Source organism: Pseudorasbora parva, chromosome 4, assembly GCF_024679245.1.
Source record: "Pseudorasbora parva isolate DD20220531a chromosome 4, ASM2467924v1, whole genome shotgun sequence".
Lineage (NCBI taxonomy): Eukaryota > Metazoa > Chordata > Actinopteri > Cypriniformes > Gobionidae > Pseudorasbora > Pseudorasbora parva.
In genome coordinates this window covers 33,677,838-33,699,842 of record NC_090175.1, presented here as the reverse complement: position 1 = coordinate 33,699,842, position 22,005 = coordinate 33,677,838, and the positions used below count along the sequence as shown (strand labels likewise).

The window sequence follows — 22,005 nt, the reverse complement described above, 5'->3', positions numbered from 1 at the left end:
AGGGCGAGGGTTAAGAGGTTAAGCAGGACTGATATTAGTGCTGAATTCATATGAGGTGGGATAGAAGAAGTGTTTTTAATTTCTGCCGTCATTCGCATGAATAATGGTGATATGGTTGTCCAAAAATGTTTGTAATATTCTGGTGGGTATCCATCTAAACCTGGGGCTTTATTGTTTGATAGAGAGTCCAGAGCTTGTTTATATTCAATTTCTGAAATAGATTCTTCTAATGAATCTCTTTGTGTTGTGGTCAGAGTGGGTAAAAATAAGTTGGAAAGAAACAATTTAGTGTCCATAATTTTCGGTTCTTTAGTATTACTGTATAAACATTTATAAAAAGTGCGAAAAGTATCATTGATGTCTTGTAGGGTGTGGAGTGTCTTTCCATCTGGATTCTTGATTACCGGAATAAGTGACTTTTCTCTATTATGTTTGAGTAAATTAGCCAGGTATTTACCTGATTTATCATTATGTTCAAATTGTGTATATCTGAGGCATTGTTTTTGGAATTCTATCCTTTTATTTAATATGTCATCATATTCATCTTTTGTTGTATTTATTTCCTTTAGAATCTGTTCATTGGGATTTTGAAAATAAACATTGTGTAATGTATGCATTTTATTTTCTAAATCTTTTTCTCGCCTTTGTTCCTTTTTGTATTTGTATGTGGAGTATGAAATTATTTTTCCTCTAAGTACAACTTTAGCTGTTTCCCATAGAGTTACCGCAGAGATGTCTGGTGTGTCGTTTATTTCCATGAAGGATGCCCATTCCTTTTTAAAGTAGTCATTAAATTCTTTGTCTTGAAGTAATGATATGTTCATCCTCCATCTGAATGATTTTTTAGGGGCCAAGCACCGAAGGTGCGGAGGCACCTATTGAAACCGTTGTCGCACTTTCTTCTTCCGCCATGGAGGTCTATGGCAGCCCATAGAACCGTTTGCGGGAAAGTTGTAACGATTTGACATTCTGATAGAGGGCAGTCCCAACATTAAATACACCAATTTTGGTGTCTCCAACTCAATCCCTCTAGCGCCACCACCTGTCCAAAGTTGCACTCATGTTTATGCTAATAACTTTTGAACCTTAAGGGTTAGAAACAAAATTCTTGTTTCCTCAGATTTCTGAGCTCGTGCCAATCCGAAAGCACCCTATGACGTCATTTCCGACATTATATGTTTCCCGCCATTTTGAATTTCCCCAAAATCCTACTTTTGCGAACTCGTCCTAGACTGTTCGTCCGATTTGCACGAAAATTGAACCAGATCATCTTCAGCCAGTGTCGACAAAAAGTTATGGAATTCAAGTTGATTCGTCAAATCTTTTCCGTTAAACGCGCAAACAAATTTTACGTAGCGCTTGCGAAAACAGACGTATGGCTGTATCTCCGCAACGCTTTATCGTATTCAGACCAAACTTGGTACATGTCGGCACAAACATGTCTTGAGGCAACCTGCTGCGTTTCGGCGCAGCGCCACCTACTGGCCCGGAGATAGGAAAAATGGCTTTTTTTGGTTTTTTTTGCTGAACCGTTTGCCCAAAAATCACAAAAGTGGTCTCGTCAGATTCGAGACGTCATGCCGAGTCGACTGATGTCCAATTTTACCATGTCGGCCATTTTGGCTGTCGGCCATCTTGAATTATGTGCCAAAATGCTGTATTTTATGAACGCATGAATGGATTGTTACGAAACTCGGCATGGGTCATCACCACGATGCCCTGAAGTAGCCTGAGAAGTTTCGAAACAGCGCCACCTAGTTGAGATTTTTTTTTAAAAGTGCTTATAACTTTGGGTGTGGTTGACTTATTTTCACGGGACTCATCTCCTTAGACTCCTGAATCGTTGCCGAGTCCAACGATACCACACTTGCCAGGTTTCGGCGTATGGTTTGTGCACTGTTGTAATTTAGCGCTTTAAGAAAATTAGCCGATATCTACGAATCCACTGGTCCGATCGAGACGAAACCAGCGTCAGAAGTTCGGAAACAGGTCGCTAGGCACAGTCGTGAGGCCAAATCAAAATTTTGATAGTAAGGGGTAGTAAAATCCAATCAAAGTCAGGCGTCAGGCTGAAAGCCTATTGGAACTGTTCATTTCCCCATGATGCATCATTTTCCAGCTAAAACTGCTCGGGCAGACCAAACCGTAAGTCGTAGAGACTTGAAACTTTCAGGGCTGGTAGTACTCACAACCACTGCAGACGTCACCGAAGCCCGGCCCGATCGGCCTGACGGGGGCGCTACAGCGATCAAAAGTACGAAACGGCGGCCAAAAGTACGAAACGGCTCATAACTCCTCAACCGTAAGGCTTAGCCTCGAGTGTCTTATATTGCTGGAATCCTTGGCTCGAGACGGACAAAATGCATGCCCCGGATTGGCTCGGAATAGTGGGAAAAAATTCGGGTATTTCGGTTTTTTTGCAAAACCTACTTTTGCCAACTAGTCCTAGGTTTTTGGCCCAACCGGAACCAAACCAGCGCAGCGAGATTCTCTGGAGTCTAATTGTCAAAAGTCATTTAAAAAAAACGGAAATTTGGGTTCCTGGACCCTAAAGGCAGCCAAAACGTTGGAAGGGGGAGTAGCCCCTTTTACTAAATTGGCTAAAACTCGTGAACGGAATGAGGTATTTTCACCAAACTCAGCACGCCTATGTAAGAGCTCATTCTGTGGCCAAGTGAAAAAGGACGTGGGGACCGGCCACTTGGTGGCGCTATAATGGTTAAAAAAAGGGGTCAAAATGATGTATTTCTATGGAAAATCCCATTAAAGGCCTGAAAGCGGCCCTCTTCCTGCCTGATTGGCATACAGCTTTACGAAATCACGCGTGCGCATGCGTCACGTGACCCTAAAGAGGCTTGCAGACTTTTATGGCCGCCGGGGCGCTTTAACTGTTAAATTGGTGAAAACAAATGCCCTATTATTATCCTATGCAAATTGACATTTAAATGACTAAAAATTGCCTGCTCTGCGCAGAACTTCACCAAATCGGCTGGGCATGTGCGCCGCATTATTGTAAAGACGCGTGCAAACTTTGGCGGAGATCGGGCCCTCCAACTGTTAAACTGGTGAAAAACAAATGCCCTATATTATCCTATGCAAAATGACATTTAAATGACTAAAAATTGCCTGCTTTGCGCAGAACTTCACCAAATCGGCTGAGCATGTGCGCCGCATTATTGTAAAGACGCGTGCAAACTTTGGCGGAGATCGGGCCATCAGTAGAGGCATACCAGTTTAAAAGGTAAAAAAATAAATTAAAAAAAACACCCCATTTTCATGATAAATGAGCTGAAAATGCAAAAATTGACCTTTGACCTCTGCAATATGCACATGTCACCAGGCTTGATAAAGTTTTAGCAACCAGCAGCTCAAAACTCAAGTGCTCAAACCCTATGGTCTATTTTTTATAGGCCTTTTTATACCCTTTTTATTGCCTTTTTATTAGGGGCCAAGCACCGAAGGTGCGGAGGCACCTATTGAAACCGTTGTCGCACTTTCTTCTTCCGCCATGGAGGTCTATGGCAGCCCATAGAACCGTTTGCGGGAAAGTTGTAACGATTTGACATTCTGATAGAGGGCAGTCCCAACATTAAATACACCAATTTTGGTGTCTCCAACTCAATCCCTCTAGCGCTACCACCTGTCCAAAGTTGCACTCATGTTTATGCTAATAACTTTTGAACCTTAAGGGTTAGAAACAAAATTCTTGTTTCCTCAGATTTCTGAGCTCGTGCCAATCCGAAAGCACCCTATGACGTCATTTCCGACATTATATGTTTCCCGCCATTTTGAATTTCCTCAAAATCCTACTTTTGCGAACTCGTCCTAGACTGTTCGTCCGATTTGCACGAAAATTGAACCAGATCATCTTCAGCCAGTGTCGACAAAAAGTTATGGAATTCAAGTTGATTCGTCAAATCTTTTCCGTTAAACGCGCAAACAAATTTTACGTAGCGCTTGCGAAAACAGACGTATGGCTGTATCTCCGCAACGCTTTATCGTATTCAGACCAAACTTGGTACATGTCGGCACAAGCATGTCTTGAGGCAACCTGCTGCGTTTCGGCGCAGCGCCACCTATTGGCCCGGAGATAGGAAAAATGGCTATTTTTGTTTTTTTTTGCTGAACCGTTTGCCCAAAAATCACAAAAGTGGTCTCGTCAGATTCGAGACGTCATGCCGAGTCGACTGATGTCCAATTTTACCATGTCGGCCATTTTGGCTGTCGGCCATCTTGAATTATGTGCCAAAATGCTGTATTTTATGAACGCATGAACGGATTGTTACGAAACTCGGCATGGGTCATCACCACGATGCCCTGAAGTAGCCTGAGAAGTTTCGAAACAGCGCCACCTAGTTTTCACGGGACTCATCTCCTTAGACTCCTGAATCGTTGCCGAGTCCAACGATACCACACTTGCCAGGTTTCGGCGTATGGTTTGTGCACCGTTGTAATTTAGCGCTTTAAGAAAATTAGCCGATATCTTCGAAACCACTGGTCCGATCGAGACGAAACCAGCGTCAGAAGTTCGGAAACATAGGTCGCTAGGCACAATCGTAAGGCCAAATCTCAAAATTTTGATAGTAAGGGGTAGTAAAATCCAATCAAAGTCAGGCGTCAGGCTGAACCCCTATTGGAACTGTTCATTTCCCCATGATGCATCATTTTCCAGCTAAAACTGCTCGGGCAGACCAAACCGTAAGTCGTAGAGACTTGAAACTTTCAGGGCTGGTAGTACTCACAACCACTGCAGACGTCACCGAAGCCCGCCCCGATCGGCCTGACGGGGGCGCTACAGCGATCAAAAGTACGAAACGGCGACCAAAAGTACGAAACGGCTCATAACTCCTCAACCGTAAGGCTTAGCCTCGAGTGTCTTATATTGCTGGAATCCTTGGCTCGAGACGAACAAAATGCATATCTCGGATTTGCTCGCCCTTCAGGCGCCAATTTCGAGATATTTTAGGTTTTTTGTAAAACCTACTTTTGCAAATTACTCCCAGCTTATTTGACTGATCGGAACCAAACCACTGCAGAAATGTTCTCTGGAGAGAGACTATCAAGAATTATCAAAAAAAAAAAAAACATTTTGATTTATGGTTGCTAAGGGGAGCCAAAATGTTTGATGTGACCGGGACCTTATTTAATAAAATGGCTATAACTTGTGAACAGAACGAGATATTTCCACCAAATTAAGGTCACGTGTGAGTGAGATCAGTCTGAGATCACATGAAAAAAATCGCAACGATTGATCACTTGGTGGCGCTATAACAGGGGAAAAACTCATGAAACTGGCAATATACACACCCAAACATTAGTCAGATGAAAATGGGCATTCATTGTCTTTATCCTTGGTGCCATGATAGTCTATGAGGAAATTCTGAATACTTACATAGGTCAATAGCTAAACAATAATGACCAAAACAAAGCCAAAATTTTGGAAGAAAAAAAAAATCCAATCAATGCAGCCCATGCTCTCAAATATATTTTGCTATAACTTTAAAAGAAAATTAGATATTTACAACAAATTTGACATATATTTATGGACCCCTTTGAGGACACCTAAAAAAGCTATGATATTATATTTTTCCTTAGTTAATTTACCCATGAATGCTCTTTCCCATCTATGATCTAAGTTTATTTGTTTATTTGGATCCCCATTAGCCAATACCTAGGCAGTGACTACTCTTCCTGAGGTCCCAAAAAGTAAAAAATACAAAACTACATTGAAGCTAAAAGGGTCCTCGCAACTGTGCCACCACTACCTTGTGGTTGTAGGAACACAGAGCACGGTGGGCAATATGCATTTAAGTATATAAAAATAGGAGGACTATATCAATCATTTGTATTTGCCACACTTCCTGCTACTGGGCTGTACTCTGATCAGAGGGTGGACCTGTGCCAGGACATGACCAATGCATCCCTGAAATGTCTGAAGAGAGTGTGTCAATTAAACTCTGCCCTGTAAATGCAGACTCGAAAAGATATAAACTTATAAACTTGTCTCCGGCACGACAACTCCAATCTATCAAATGATCTTACGAATATCTATTTATCTAATATGACTTCTGAACTGTAATGTTGCCAGTTTAAAAGGTAAAAAATAATCATACACTGTTATACGCAAAATAATAATCATACACTGTTTGTTCGTCGGCCAGAGGAGAACTGGCACCCCGACTTAGCCTGGTTTCAAGATTTTTTTATCTCCATCCTGGCCCTGAAGGAATTTTGGTTCCTTGCCACCGTTGCCTTTGGCTTGGCTTGCTCAGTTGGGGACAACTAAATTTCAACTATATTACTGATCTGCCCGCATTGACACTACATGATAATTGAAATTAGCTGGATAACATCACCATTTTCAACAGAGCAGTTGTACAAAATCTGTTGCATTATTTTCCTGTTAAAACTGTGAAGCTGCTTTGAAACTGGACTTGTTAAAAGTGCTATATAAATAAAGGCGACTTGACCAGCTAGTGGCACTATGAATAACTAAAATTTTGCCGAAACATCAGACTTTGTCAGGATACCACGGACATGTTCAACAAAACTCAAGATCTTTGAAATTTAACATCATTAAGTCTATTAACTATTAGACTGACCAAATATGATGTTGTTTTGGTTCAATCTTAATTAGTAGTTAATCACAATTTACTCTTGCCCACAAGTGACAATATAACTGACTAAATATTGACATGTAGACCACCATCAGTGCTCGGGCCCTAATTAAATCCACAACAATAAAATGAAACATACAAATCCCATTAAATGTCCCTTCCTTTAAAAACTCATTTTACTTCTTAAAATATGTAATATCTAATAGTAGTTCATTCTATATTTTCATTCCGATCGAGACGAAACCAGCGCCGGAAGTTCGGAAACATAGGTCGATAGCTATACACTAATTCCCAAATGTCAAAATATTGATAGTAAGGGGTAGTAAAATCCAATCAAAGTCAGGTGTCAGTCATTTTTTACGTGTTTTTTTCATACAACTGTTTATAACTCAAAATGAGATATTTTCACCAAACTCGACACACATATGTATGGGCTCACTCTGAGGACATATAAAAAATGGTGGGATTGTGCCTCTTGGTGGTGCTATAATAGAACAAAACATGAAATTCCCATTGACTTCAATGCAGTATTAGGGTGTAAAATGCATATGCTATACTTTACGAATGCATTAGTGTATAATTACAAAACTCAGTATGTGTCTTCCGCTCTATGTCCTGAAGGTACTCAAAAAGTTTTCGGGCAACGCGACCTTGTGGTCAAAAGTTGTAATAAAGTGTACAAAAATGCTAATAACTTTTGATTAAATTAGCCTATTGCAATGAGACTGGTTATAAAACATTCTATGGCTCATGCCGAGAACATAGATACCAATTTTTCCCATATTTGGCAAACCTCTCTCCCCTCTATCTTGTTATTGGTTAAAAACCTACTTTTTCAAACTCGTCCTAGACCGTTTGTCAAATTTTCACCAAAATTAAATCGTATCGTCTTCAGACCATGTGAACAAATAATTATGGATTTCGTGTTGATAGACAAAACAGTTGTCATATACCACAGCAACGCAGTTGAGCTCTGATGCAAAAATGACTCTTGAGGCTGTATCTCTGCAATGCTTTGACATATTGACACCAAACTTTGCATGTGTCATTGTCTCCTCAATCTGACTACACCACATCAGTTTAGTAACAGTGCCACCTATTGGTCGAAAATTATAAACCATTAAATCATTATTATTGACTGTATTTAATATTGTACTGCTTTTTTGCCTAAAATCAACTTAATAATTCTTTAATGGCTCATTGTTGCAGTTGGTTTGACACTTCCAGCCATGCTGGCATGTCTTGTCTTCTTCTTTGCGCTTGGCCCCGACAATTGCTGCTTGCAGCTATATTTAGTATTGTTTCTATTAGACATAGTTATAGAGATTGGTGCATGATCAGAGATGATGATAGGGTTTATTGTTGTATTTAAAATATCCGGGATGAGGGAATTGCTTGTCAAAAAATAATCAATGCGTGAATATGATTTATGAACTGCTGAAAAATAACTGTATTCTCTTGAGTTTGAGTTTTTAAGTCTCCAGCTATCGCCAAGACCTAGGTCATTCATGTACTGTTTAATGGTTTCTGTAGATTGCCATGGTTTAAAATGTGGTGGTGTATTCGATTTGTCTTGAGTTGGATCTATAACTGTATTAAAGTCTCCTCCGATTATGATGGCTGATTGGGAAAGGCTAGCTATTGAGGAGAAAAAATTATGGAAAAATTGGGGATCATCTGTGTTTGGTCCGTAGATATTAGCAATGGTCAGTGATTTATTGTCAAAGATTATATTGATAATAACATATCGTCCGTCTGGGTCACATATGGCTGAGTGATTAATAACAGTTATGTTTGTATTAATTAATATAGCTACACCTCTTTTCTTTGAGTTAAAGGATTTTTTGATGTGGTTTAAAATTTTGGACCTTTTAGCTGCTGAGTTGATGCCTCGTACGTTCCAGCTAACTAATTTAAGATGTGACATTCTATGTTATGATGTTTATATAGCTTTGTTCAATATTTATCATAAATATCTGTACCCTATTATATGATATAAAATATACAAGTAGTATATATTCAGTGTCAGACAAACTCCACATGCAACAGTAATAACTCTTTTTTCCAAACGAATATACAGAAAACATTTGAATACGTTAAGTAGGTGATTATTATTTATCTTGTAGTGCATTCATTGGCGGCATGTTTTTTTTCTTTTCTTTTTTCTTCGTGATGGATTATAACCAGTACATAGTGTCATTCCTGTAAAGTTGGCCGTCTACATATAGTCGGTCTACAGTGAGAACTGCTTTCCTTCCATTTTGGCGAAATTGTTTCATGACCGGAATCAATATTCTCCGTCTGTCCTGAATCTCTCGAGGGTATTGATCGTTAAGCCCGAATGTAGTTCCGCGCAGTTCTCTGCCCTTGCTCTTAACCAATTCTTTCTGTTTGTAATGCTCGAATTTTGCAATGATGGGACGCGGTCGTTTAGTGCATTTTTGTTAGATCCGAGGCGGTGGACGCGGTGGAAGGTAATATTGTTGACAGATTATAGTGGGAGTTTAAGAGAAGAATGCATGAAATCTTTAATTGCTTGTTCCGGGTTATCTTGGATTTGTTCTGGTATACCCGAAAAGATCAGGTTGTCTCGCATGCTGCGGCACTGGATGTCTAATACGGAATCTTTCAATAGTTTATTTTCGTTTGTAATATGTGTAATTGTTGCTGTGAGTTCTGATATCTTTGTATGCATTTCTTTATTGTCTTTTTGCAATGAGTCAATCTGTGATTGACTGAACTTAAGGCTGGTTTTAAGATCTTTGATGTCTTGATGGAGCAGTTCAAGAATTGCCAGTTTATTGTTTATGGATTCTAGAAGTCCCACCTCTATTGTTGTAGTAGTTCCATCCTCGGACTCTGCTGAGTATTCCCGGCGCGGTTGTTTCTTTTGGGGTTGTGGCATGTTGGTCAAATTGTTGAAGTAGCTGTCTATGAACTTTTCCAGGTATTCCACGATGGGCTTTAATCCGGTTCTGTTATTTGAAGTGATCGACGTTGAAATAGTAAAGTACTTACGAGGAGATCGTTCTGTTTTGTTTTAGCTGAGTTCAGGGCGCCGCCATGTTAGATCGTACCTGATGTCTCGCGAGATCGTCTCGCGACCGTCTCCAGTTATTGTTCAAATACTCTACACATGCTTCCTGTGTGCATTTTAGGCACTTTTTGTGTGAAATCACATTTATTTTGTCCTTTAAAAGTGTGCTTTCACTTTAATTGAGCGTCAAGAGCGTCAGCAGCGCAGCAAAAATAGGCTCGCAGCCGAAACCCCCGCTTCACTGCTGCTCACGATCCGCTCCTGCTCGGCGCTCACGCGCTGCTCCTGCTCCCGGTGTGAATGCACTGATTCATTAACATGGGCACCGAAAAAAATGCGCGCTGCTCACACGCCGCTCACGCTTGCGGTGTGAAACGGCCATGAGGCTGCAGTTGAGTGCTGTGTGATCTCCCATCCCCCACGCGCAAGTTGAAAACATGCGGAAATGGCTCCCTCTGCTGGCTGTAGTCTTTAGCCTCTGGCCAACAATTCCTCCGATGGCGCAAATTGACGATAGGCGTTTCTCAATGTCAAGGAAGGATCCTCGGAAGCCAGAATTCTAAGGATGCTACGTCATCGACATCCGATGAAGGACTGTTTCAATGTCGAGGATCCTCGGAATTTCAACCAAGGACTGAGTCCTTCGTTCGAAAAATATGTCATATACAGGAAAGGATGCACACGAGTAGCCTTTGCGCTCTTCCCGTTCTCAAATCACCCACGATCCTATGCGCGCAGCTTTGCTATCTTCAGACGTTCGCGGAGTCGGAGTGTGAACGGGGCAAATATGCTTGTATGGTGTTTGTAGATGTGAAGGAAGGAGGCGGGAACCGGCGAACGTTCAACAACTTTATAATAAATAATAAACAAAACGAAAGTAACGCGGGCAGCCCCTCACGGGGGACTGCCCGCACACACATATTAAAACATAAACAAACCATCACATAAAGTACAGGCCTAGTCCTCTCTCGTCTTCCACGCCCCTCCATTTATACTCCGGTCACTCTGCCGTGAGCCGAGACCGGTGTGGCGATCAGCTGCTGCTCATTATCACTCCACCGGCCAGCTCTCACGGTCCCTCACCTCGCTGCTTGCCACAATGCTTTTATTTACGTTACCAAACATTTGTTATAACCCTAGTAAATATAAGTAAAGTTTAATGTTTAAATGCCAGTACAAATTACTAACTGTATTGATATAAAAAATATATACAAATAACGTTACACATAATGTTATTGATGGCCAACGGACCTTTTCAGAGGGAAGCACAATCATTTGAATATACTCCAGGGTTTCTACTGATACAAAGCCATATGCTAATCGCTGAAGTAACCCTTTAACTAAAGTTTTTTATTAATCATGATCTCTGAGTTAGGCATATTCATGTCATCTTCATAGCCTGCAGGTAAATGGTCAGACCCCAAAACTGGCCACAGGCTCAACACATAGCACATGAATTCTGTTGACATTATATTACAGTAGTCATCATTAACTAAGCATTAGCTTCTCATGACTTCATGTTTGTGGCCCCACAACTAATGTGGTGACATCCTATAAAGCAATGATGCGTTATTAATGATGGCATTGTGAAATGACATGGATATGTACATGAAAGTTCAAGCCTTTAAACACAGTTATAAGATTTTTCATAGTTTAATGTGAGGTACAGATGAATATTGAAGTCGATAAATTCAAGTTCACGTAAACTCCCTCTGCTGTGGCGTCGCGTTATGACAGTAAACACGATGATGATTCAATATTCCTGTTATTATACTTAAAATTGTTTTCAGAAAAGGCTTAACAAAATATTGCATAGATAGGCTATTAAGCATAGAGTACGCATTAATATCTCTTTCCTTTGTGCTTGTTGTGAAGCGGAAGCGTTGCCTCTTCACGTGTGCACTATGACTCCATGTTGCTTCAAGCACATTATTCTGCGCACGAGATGTGCATTAGCGCATGCGCGCTTTGTGTTGCCTATTGAAGTATTTCATATTATAATACTTTAGCACAATAAAAGATTGTTATCATTTATTTTTCAGTCCCGTATATCATATGTTGCTATTTTTGTCTTGTTTGGTCTAAATACCTAAACATTCTTAAAGCAATATTCATTTACAAGTAAAAGGACTTAAGATATTTTTTCTTGTTTTGTTGAAAATAAAATCCAAATCAAGTTAGTTTTTGCTTAAAACAAGCTAAATGATTTGCCAGTGAAGTAAGAAAAATAATATTCAATATTATTGTTTCTGATTGAAATCTTGTTTCTTGTTTTTGTCCCAAACAGAAAGAAGATTATTTCCCTCACCGGATTGGCAGATCATTTTGCTTGTTTTAAGCAAAGACTCACTTAATTTTTATTTATATTTGGACTGAAAACAAGAAACAAATACCAAATAAGATAATTTTTTGCAGTGTAGTCAAATCTTTTGATAATTTAAAACATAACAGCCTAGGCCTTTGTAATGTGCCTTTGTTGATTCTAAATAAATAAACTACCAAAAATATATTTATACACAGGACTGAAAAAGAAACGATAACAGCATTTTATTGGCCAACAGTATTATAATATGAAAGACTTCAATATAGAGCAGCACAAAGCGTGCATGCGCTAATGCGCATCCTGTGCGCAGAATGATGTGCTTGAAGAAACACGGAGTCATAGCAAGCACACGTGCAGAGGCCATGCTCGCTTCCGCTTCACAACATTAAAAGCACAAATGAAAGAGATATTACACGGCTCTGTGAAATGCTTGATTCTGATTGGTCAATCGCGCATTCCAGCGGTACGTTATTTCCAGATAACACCCGCTCATACGGGTACTACGAGTTACTTGACCGGTACTACTTCAATTCTTAACGCTGGCACCATCTTGTGGCTTAAACAGCCGGTTACAATGGAAGACTTCAAGGCAGGTTTCCTTTATAATGTTTTTAATATAGATATTTTTCTTACACAAACGCATCGATTCGAATCAGAAGGCTCTATTAACCCATCGGAGCCGTGTGGAGCACGTTATTTGACGGAGAGCTGCATTTTTATGGACTTCAAACACAACTACAACTAGGCTACTGCTTGGATTAACGTTAGCCTGGACTTTTTAAATATAACTCCGATTGTATTTGTCTGAAAGAAGAATGTCATATACACCTATAATGACTTGAGGGTGAGTAAATCATAGACTTGGTTTCATTTTTGGGTGAACTAACCCTTTCAGCATTCATTTTCAACATTTAGCAGCAATAGATAAAGGCTTAAAGCAGGTTGGAACTGTTTTTCTTCGCGGAAGCTTTGCATAAGAACTAATAAAATATTGAATCTCAAGACAATATTTTGTGTCTAATAATTATTTATTTGAGAATAGCTTCGCTTTGGGGTCCTGATCACTCTGTTGGGGTTTATTCTGCGATAACAACCGGCTGGGTGTACATTATCCCTTACTTAATGCGTCCTTTAGGCCTTATAGCTTATCTATGCAATAGTTTGTTAAGCATTTTCTGTAAACTATTTAAGAATAATAACAGGAATATTGAATCATCATCGTGTTGACTGTCATGACGCGACACCGCATCAGAGGGAGGGAAGAGTTTACGTGAACTTGAATTTATCGACTTCAATAATTATCTGTACATCACATTAAACTATGAAAAACTTACGATAACTGTGTGCAAAGGCTTGAACTTTCATGTACATATCCATGTCATTTCACAATGCCATCATTAATAACTTTAAATGCTTTAAAGGACCATGTCACCACATTAGTTGAGGGGCCACAAACATGATGAAGTCATGAGAAGCTAATGCTTAGTTAGTGATGACTACTGTATTATAATGTCAACAGAAATCATGTGCTATGTGCTGAGCCTGTGGCCAGTTTTGGGGTCTGAACATTTACCTGCAGACTATAAAGAAGACATGAACATGCTTAACTCCGAGATCATGATTAATAAAAATAAAAAAACTAGATATCAAAATTAGATTAAAAAACATAATAATAAATTACATTTATTGTCAGTATTGGGCTCACAGATCACGCGGGTAGATACTTTTACTGCTGGTGTGTGTGCGCATGTGTGCATGTGCATTCGTGTATGTGGATGACCATGTCTGGTCAGCCACCACCGAAGTCCATTTCTGACCCTGGAAAAACCCTGGCATGCCTATGGAATCTTAACTTTCATAGGAATTCATTTGAAAAGTCTAACTATACGATCATTCGAATATACTCCCGTGTTTCAAATGATACAAAGCTTAATGCTAAATCGCTGAAGTAACCCTTTAAATACTCACAAGCATCATCACTCTTCTCTTTTTCCTCTTCAGTCAGGGACTTCAAGTTTGGGTTAACACCTGGCAGACGACAACGTCGCTTCTTCCATCCCTTTTTCCTCCTGTACAGGAAATAAATACAATTTTTAAAATACAATATACTGATTTCATGGCATCTAATCGGCCTTAAGCAGTCACACTATGATGAACTATAACAGGCATCCTCAAATTGCGGACTCGCGGTCTGGTTAGAACCAAGCCAGGGCCCAGAACCAGACCAGCTAGACAAAATGACAATGAGACAAAACTGTAGCACCATTTTACCATTTCTACAGTTTAAAGTGAGCCGCATGTCAAACCAAAAGAGCAGTTCACACCAAAAGCGCTGAGGGTCGTTTATAGTAATGATCTTCCGGTGCTATATTCTCTAATATTTTTGTCTAGAGGCAAAAGCAAAAAATTAGAGATTAAGAGTTATTTTAACAGTAAATGAAAGATGGTGAGTTGTAAAATATATTTATACTTTCACTAAAACACTGCAGAGAATGAAAATGCAGCAAGTACAAATATTTTTCCTATTATATTAGTAAATATATTAATAGACAATTTAAATAAAAGTTGACAAAACTTTTTTCCATCTGCATTTATCATTATTAATCAGGAAGTTAAGGTAATTCTATAATAAACTATGCAATAATTAGGGAAAGAATTAGTAGATGGCAAGGAAAGACAAATAAAATATTAAAATTACTAGTAACCTTTGTTTTCGGTTCATGAAGGCGTTTCGATTAGTATGCACACTTTGCCTGTGTTTAGTAATTAAAGCAAAATTTAGGGGGAAACTTTTTTTTAGGAGAAAACATTTAAGAGGAAAACCCTGAACCTTCATTATTTTGTAGCCTATAGTAGCCTTCAGATTTACATATGTATCTAAATGTAAAAATAATAATGCCCTAATCTTACGTTTTAATATTCATATATAACAGGGCTTAACTGAAGTTGTTTTTATTTTTTTATTCTTAAACACCACTGCTTTGAATCTTTGATGACTATTTTGATTGTTTAGGATTACTTTTCTTTTACAAAGTACTACTGTTGCCCAAATGTAAATGTATAATTACTCCAAAAAAGTATTGTCCAGAGCCCGTATTTATCAAGCTTCTCAAAGTGCTATTTTAGTCTTAAGTGCTGAGAATTCATGACATTTACTCCTACTTTCAAACTTAAGTATAAAAGCAAGTTATCAAATTTCTTAAAGCTCTTACTCTCCCAGTTATTTAAGACAGCTGGCTTGTGATGGCGCTGAGGAGACAGAGACGTGTGCAAATCTTTCAATAGAGGGAGAATGTGTTCGAAAATGTTTGATGACAAATAGTTCATCAAACAGTATCGTTTAGACAGAGCAGACATCATCTTTTTCAGCGCTGGTTAATGTTGGGTTTTATAAAAAAATAAAATAAAATAAAAAACTGTTCGAGTAATTCAGCAAGCAGTAGCAATCGTTTCTCTCTCCTGCCATGTCGGTTTTCTTTTGGAATCCATGGTGGCTGATTATATATATATAAAAAAAATCTAGGATATATATAGGCAATTTAACAGTACACCAGTTTAAAAAAATTAATTACATGGATGAAAACATGTTTATCTTTCATTTAAAATGTGTATATTATAATGTATTCTCTTGAAAACTTTTTATTGTCAAATGTGTATTGAATGTAAACTCCTCTTAGGAATTTCACCATTCAATGTGAATTTATCTTTATATTCTTAAAGGGGTACTTCAGCGCTGGGAAGATGAATCTGTATTTAAACTGGGTCATCAATGTAGTAGAAATGTGAAATTATTTTTGAATTTGGTGTCTTCTAGACTGAGAAAAGACAGAAAATGTATTTTTGTCCCATGGGGATGAAAGACTACAATTCCCAGAATGCTTCGCTGCCCTGTGAGGCCATTCCCAACACCACCAACTTCATTACTGTGACTGAGTTAGAAGACACTACAATTAAAAACTGAACGTGTCTGTTCAATATAATGAGTGAGTCACCGCGCGAGTGTCACAGCCCTGAGCACTAACTGCACGAGTGATGAGAGCTGAGGTAATCACGACTACATTCGCGGCATACATTCACACAGGAGTTCAGTCTGGCACACGTTTCAGTTCATGCCTTTGCAAGCTTAACTTTCATAGAAATTAATTTGAGATGTTAAAAGACTTACATTGCTCACCATAGCTCCGTTTAAATGATCCTGTCTGCAAGCTGAGCTCTCCCTGCCAGCTGAGTGTTATCTCCCATCCCCCATGCGCAGATTCAAAAAATGCGGAAATAGCTCCCTCTGCTGGCTGTAGTCTTTAGCCTCTGGGCAAACATTCCTCCTATGATGCAAAAATCGTCATTTTGCATCATAGGAGGAATTTTTCCAGAAATAAAATGCATAAATCTCTCGTCTCAGGGAGATATGAGGGGGGAAAGCACAATAATTTGAATATTCTCCAGGGTTTCTACTGATACAAAGCCATATGCTAATCGCTGAAGTAACCCTTTAAATAAGGACATCTATTCAGTGATTGGTTCATGCCTATGACATCATCCAAAATTCCATTTGTGGCACAGCAAAGTGTCGTAAATGCACTCTAAGACTAGCACTTAAGATTTAGTCCTACACTTTACTTAAAGTATGATTGGGACACTTGATAACTAACTTTTTAGCACAGCTTTGAGCCAAGAATTTTTTTACTCTTAAGTCAATTCTTAGCAGTGTTCTTGTGAGTAATTCTAAGATGTTTGATAAATACGGGCCCAGACCTCTGCTGTGTAAGAAACATAAGAGACCAGGGCCCGTATTTATCAAACATCTTAGAATTACTCACAAGAACACTGCTAAGAATTGACTTAAGAGTAAAAAAAAATCTTGGCTCAAAGCTGCACTTAAAAGTTAGTTATCAAGCATTCCAATCACACTTTAAGTAAAGTGTAGGACTAAATCTTAAGTGCTAGTCTTAGGGTGTTTTCACACCTGAAAGTCCGCACCAAGGTCCGAACCAAAGTTTGTGTTTGGACATTTGGTTCTTTTTGGTTTGCTTTCACATTGCAGTTATGTCAGCGCACCAAAGAATTTTACATGACGCACTGGCGTCCTGTCGTCATCATCTATGTGGGCTGCATCTTAACATTGATTGGTTTGTTCGCGGACGTGCGTCTGACGTCAGTGTGTTGTCAACAGCGGCTTACTTTGACAAGAATGAATGAACAGACGCATATCGTTGGCAATACTGTTAATATTATGGCATTACTATCTGCAGCACCAACTATACTCGAGGCAAATTCACAGAATGAACGTCCTCGTTGTGCAAACATTATATCGGCGCCGACAGGAAAGGAGGAGCTCCTAGAGGATAGGCTTTTTAGCTAAACAATGTGTTTTATTTTATAGTTATGTTAAATATTATAATGTTATTTTTAAATTTCATCTAGGCTATATTGATTATGAAATGTGCACAGATGTGCAATATATGTCAAAGACATCGAGTCAGAAATAATTAAGATTTGTGTTGTAGAAAGCTTTGTATTTTGTATCTTAATTTTAATAAATGTTTCATCATTTGCCTGAATTTAATAAATAAGCTTAAATAAATAATATAGCAGACATCCCGTGACAGAGTGATCATTTGCGTTGCACATGAACTGGAGCGGTCTCATAAATAAACCGAAACTCAGCATATAACGTTACTTGTCTCACAGACATTTCATATATATATATATATATATATATATATATATATATATATATATATATATATATATCCTCCTGGGACCCAGAAAAAAAAAGTTTTTTGAATTTTGTATTTTTTCATGTCATTAGATTGTTTAGAGCATAAGAAACAAATTGACAGATAATTTTTTTGTAAAATTATATTATATTCATATTTTATGATATGTCCTCTGTAGTTGACACCAGGACTCAGTTGTTAAAATTTTTTAATGAAATGAAATTGCATGTATAGGCAAAAACAATGGGATTTATTTTTAATTCACGAATACATTTTTAAGTTTCAGGATTTTTTTAAAACAAACTTTTTTTAAAGATGATTCTGAGCTATGTTATAAAAGATATAACTGAATGCTTTGATATACCATCTTACTTTATGCAATATGTGGGTAAAATGGCCATACTTGGATTTTCCCATTCAATACAATGTATCAGTATATTGCATCTAATTTGCATATTATTGTGTTCTTGGTGCAACATGTAATGAAAAAAAGAAGTGTAATAAGGGGAGTAATAATTGGCAACATTTTCATAATAATATGTAATATTTCATAGAAATATTGATATGTAATTTATTTTTCTATTTACTTGTTGTGTCTCCAAAATGCCTTATAAACTTGATTTAAGTCCCGGTGTCCTCTACAGTGGACATTTATGAAATCAATGCCCTGTTTTGTAACAAAGAGTCATATTTAGATTAGAAACCCCATAGCATTTTCCTGAGATGTTGATTTATAACAAACAATTAGAAAATTAATCAGATTTAAATTATAATTACAAAATATGATCATATTTCCATAAGAGTTCTAAACATTTATGTCAGCCATTTTTAAAGACCAAGAAGTTGTTGTTGTCCTGGTGACACCTCTAAACATTTGGTATCTTTGCAAAGCCCTGAATGTGCTCTATAAAGGACATCCTGACTCAAAACTGTGACGTGTGTGATGTCACAGAAACTCACTAAAATATAATGTCCACTACAGTGGACAAAAGTCTATTACTGGGTCCCAGGAGGATATATATATATATATATATATATATATATATATATATATATATATATATATATATATATATATATATATATATATATATATATATATATAGGGAGGTTTCACACCTATAATTTTGGTTCGTACCAAACTGAAAAGTCCGAAAATCCGGACCAAACAAGGTAGGTGTGAAAGCACCCTTAGAGTTGATTTACGACACTTTGCTGTGCCACAAATGGAATTTTGGATGATGTCATAGGCATGAACCAATCACTGAATAGATGTCCTTATTTAAGAATATTCTCAGATAAATTCACATTGAATGGTGAAATTACTAAGAGGAGTTTACATCCAATACACATTTGACAATAAAGAGTTTTCAAGAGAATACATTATAATATACAAATTTTAAATGAAAGATAAACATGTTTTCATCCATTTAATTAAAAAAAATTAAGACTGGTGTGCTGTTAAATGACCTGCCTAAATATAGCCTAGATTTTTTTAAATATATAATCAGCCACCATGGATTCCAAAAGAAAACTGACATGGCAGGAGGCAGAAGTGATCGCTACTGCTTGATGAATTACTCAAACAGTTGTTTTTTTTATTATAAAACCCAACATTAACCAGCGCTGAAAAAGATGATGTCTGCTATACCCAAACGATACTGTTTGATTAACTATTTGTCAAACATTTCGAACACATTCTCCCTCTATTGAAAGATTTGCGTACGTCTCTGTCTCCTCAGCGCCATCACAAGCCCCTACTGGAAACTCCTAACCACTTGAGACCTCTCTAGCTGTCTTAAATAACTGGGAGAGTAAGAGTGATTCTTAGCTTTAAGACATTTGATAACTTGCTTTTATGCTTAAGTTTGAAAGTAGGAGTAATTTTCATGAATTCTCAGCACTTAAGACTAAAATAGCACTTTGAGAAGCTTGATAAATACGGGCCCAGATTTCTTGGAACTTTAATTGAATACCAACCCCTTAACTAATAGTAAAATGTCACACTGCGTACTTTGTGACATTTTGTGACATTGCGTACTCCCCAAATACATAGTATTATTTATTCATACTTAAACTGCCACTTTAATTTAATGAATTCTTTCCAGAAAACTTTGATTTAACTCCTTAATTTATAAGGGTTACTTTCGCAATGTCTTTATGTACGTTTATAGCTTGAATTTTTTGGATGGGTTGACTTGCAATGGAAGGACAATAATGATGAGGAAATTGATGAAGAAATGTCTGTTTTAAGGTGAACAAAAGTCTCATGGATTTAGAAAAAGGTGTGAATGAGAGTAAGTTAAATGGTGAAAATTTATTTTTTTGGATTAACTATCCCTTTAAAGCTAGTAGATATCTAAACACACATATATACATATATATATATATATATATACATATATATACATATATATATATATATATATATATATATATATATATATATATATATATATATATATATATATATATATATATATATATATATTACACACACACACAATGGAGATCTGGCTTTAAAGACCCTGGTCTTTAAAGCCAGATCTCCATTGTACCATTACTGGTAGTATGCCTATCAGTTGTAGACAAAAACATTTACACAACTGAACAATCTGAACAAACAGCGTCTCATAGAAACTCACATGCGAGCCAAAGCTTTGCGTGCCAGTTTTCGTTGTAATTTGCGATTATTTTCAGAATCTCTGAGCACATGATCCTCTGCAGCCCAGCGATCCCAACTGCAAAACAACAAATGCTTCAGCAAACGGATTCGCCGCATTGAACGTGGCTAACATTAGCAGTTTCATTTCATTTCATTTACTAGATAGATAGTACCGTTAAAATATCAAATACTTACAATAACGTTAAAACCCTAAATAAAAAAAATAAAAAATAAAAACACTGTACCGCGGAAATGCGAAATAATTATACACAAATGTTAAAAGCCTAACATGCGGCCTCTTCTTACCTTCTGTTCCAACCACTGAAATGAATCAGATACTTTGGGATCCTTTTTCCCTTGTCATCTTTTACTGTTGCTATGTCAACAACCTGAAACGCAAAAGGCAAATGAACACAAATGTAAGAATCCCACGATATAATGTGTGGAATACATATGTAAAACATACATTATATTTTATATAAGTTATATACGTGTGTGTTATACGTTATATATTATATCTCGTGTGTGTGTGTATCTCTCTCTATATATATATACACACACGCACACACACACACACACGTGTGTGTATGTGTACCTTACATTACTGGCTAGTGAGGATTCATCCCATCTGCCCTTCCCCCACTCTGCCACCTCAGCAGTCTGTGCGGCGCATAATGCTGACGTCACAACTGTTGCTAAGTTGGCTGAGTTTAATTGTATGCATGCAATTTTATTAATATTAGGTGTTACTAGTGTAACGCAGCATATACTCAAAATGTATTGATGCAACTCATTTTCTTGAAATGTTTTGCTTCATCGGGCATGATGAGAATGGAGGCCTCGGATGCAGCGCTAGCTACTTCTGCGAGCTAACGTGCTATAAGTTTTCCTGTTTCTTAACCACGCAACGCCATCGGCTTTTAATAATATAAATCCGTTTAACGCTCACTATGGTCGATTGTATATGTTTACATGTTATTAAAGTTGGTTATATTGGTGATCCTTAGAAACTATAATTGCAATCCGCTCCCGTTCCACGATGGTGCCGAAAGATGTATTTGAAGAAATGTGGAGAGAAAAAAAAGAATATCCATACATGCTAGAAGGAAACCTTTACTTTTCTGCAGAACACCAAAACAAGACAAATATGTAGCAACATGATCTTACTGTATCTTACCTTTGCATCGTAGAGCACCTTGGCCTTGGATGGGTCAGGTTCAAAACAGAGAACTTTTTCTCCTTTATGGAATTTAAATTTCATTCCCCAAGAGTTCATTTGTTCATCGTGGCGAACAAGAGTAGACTCTGAAGCCCCGCTCCTTAACCCGTTGCATACCTTGTTGAGGAAGATAGAGAGAGCTGTGCGCAAGAAGAAGAAGAAGAAGAAAATGACGTTTATTTATGTTCACGCTTAGGGAAGTCCCTTAAAAGTTCGGCAATTTGAAATTATGACCATATGTGCATGAAATGGTGATTTTTGGCATAATAAAATAGATTCGCTTGACAATTTAAGATTTTTCTGTCTTTTAATCGCAGACAAAGATGTAAAGAATTGACATGACAAATTATGAAACGCAAAACAAACTATGCTTTATCTGGGGGGTATTCCATGAAGCAGCTAGGTTATGTGACCTGTTTAAGCGGAT

At 37.7% G+C, this 22,005-nt stretch overlaps 1 protein-coding gene across 2 annotated transcripts in view; it reads right to left on the bottom strand.

Annotated features, from left to right (window-relative positions):
* LOC137073273 (MSL complex subunit 3-like) overlaps window positions 1-21,744 on the bottom strand; it is a 196,930-nt gene extending 175,186 nt beyond the window's left edge. The window contains exons 1-4 of one of the 2 annotated variants that reach the window (XM_067441597.1): window positions 21,537-21,744; window positions 20,666-20,748; window positions 20,340-20,435; window positions 13,946-14,046 (exon numbers count right to left, since the gene is read on the bottom strand). In XM_067441597.1, the coding sequence (XP_067297698.1) occupies window positions 13,946-14,046; window positions 20,340-20,435; window positions 20,666-20,748; window positions 21,537-21,635 (379 nt within the window). In that variant the 5' untranslated portion in view covers window positions 21,636-21,744. The remainder of the gene's footprint in view (window positions 1-13,945; window positions 14,047-20,339; window positions 20,436-20,665; window positions 20,749-21,536) is intronic. The other variant, XM_067441596.1, reaches the window with a different exon arrangement.
* Between the last annotated feature and the right edge of the window lie 261 nt (window positions 21,745-22,005).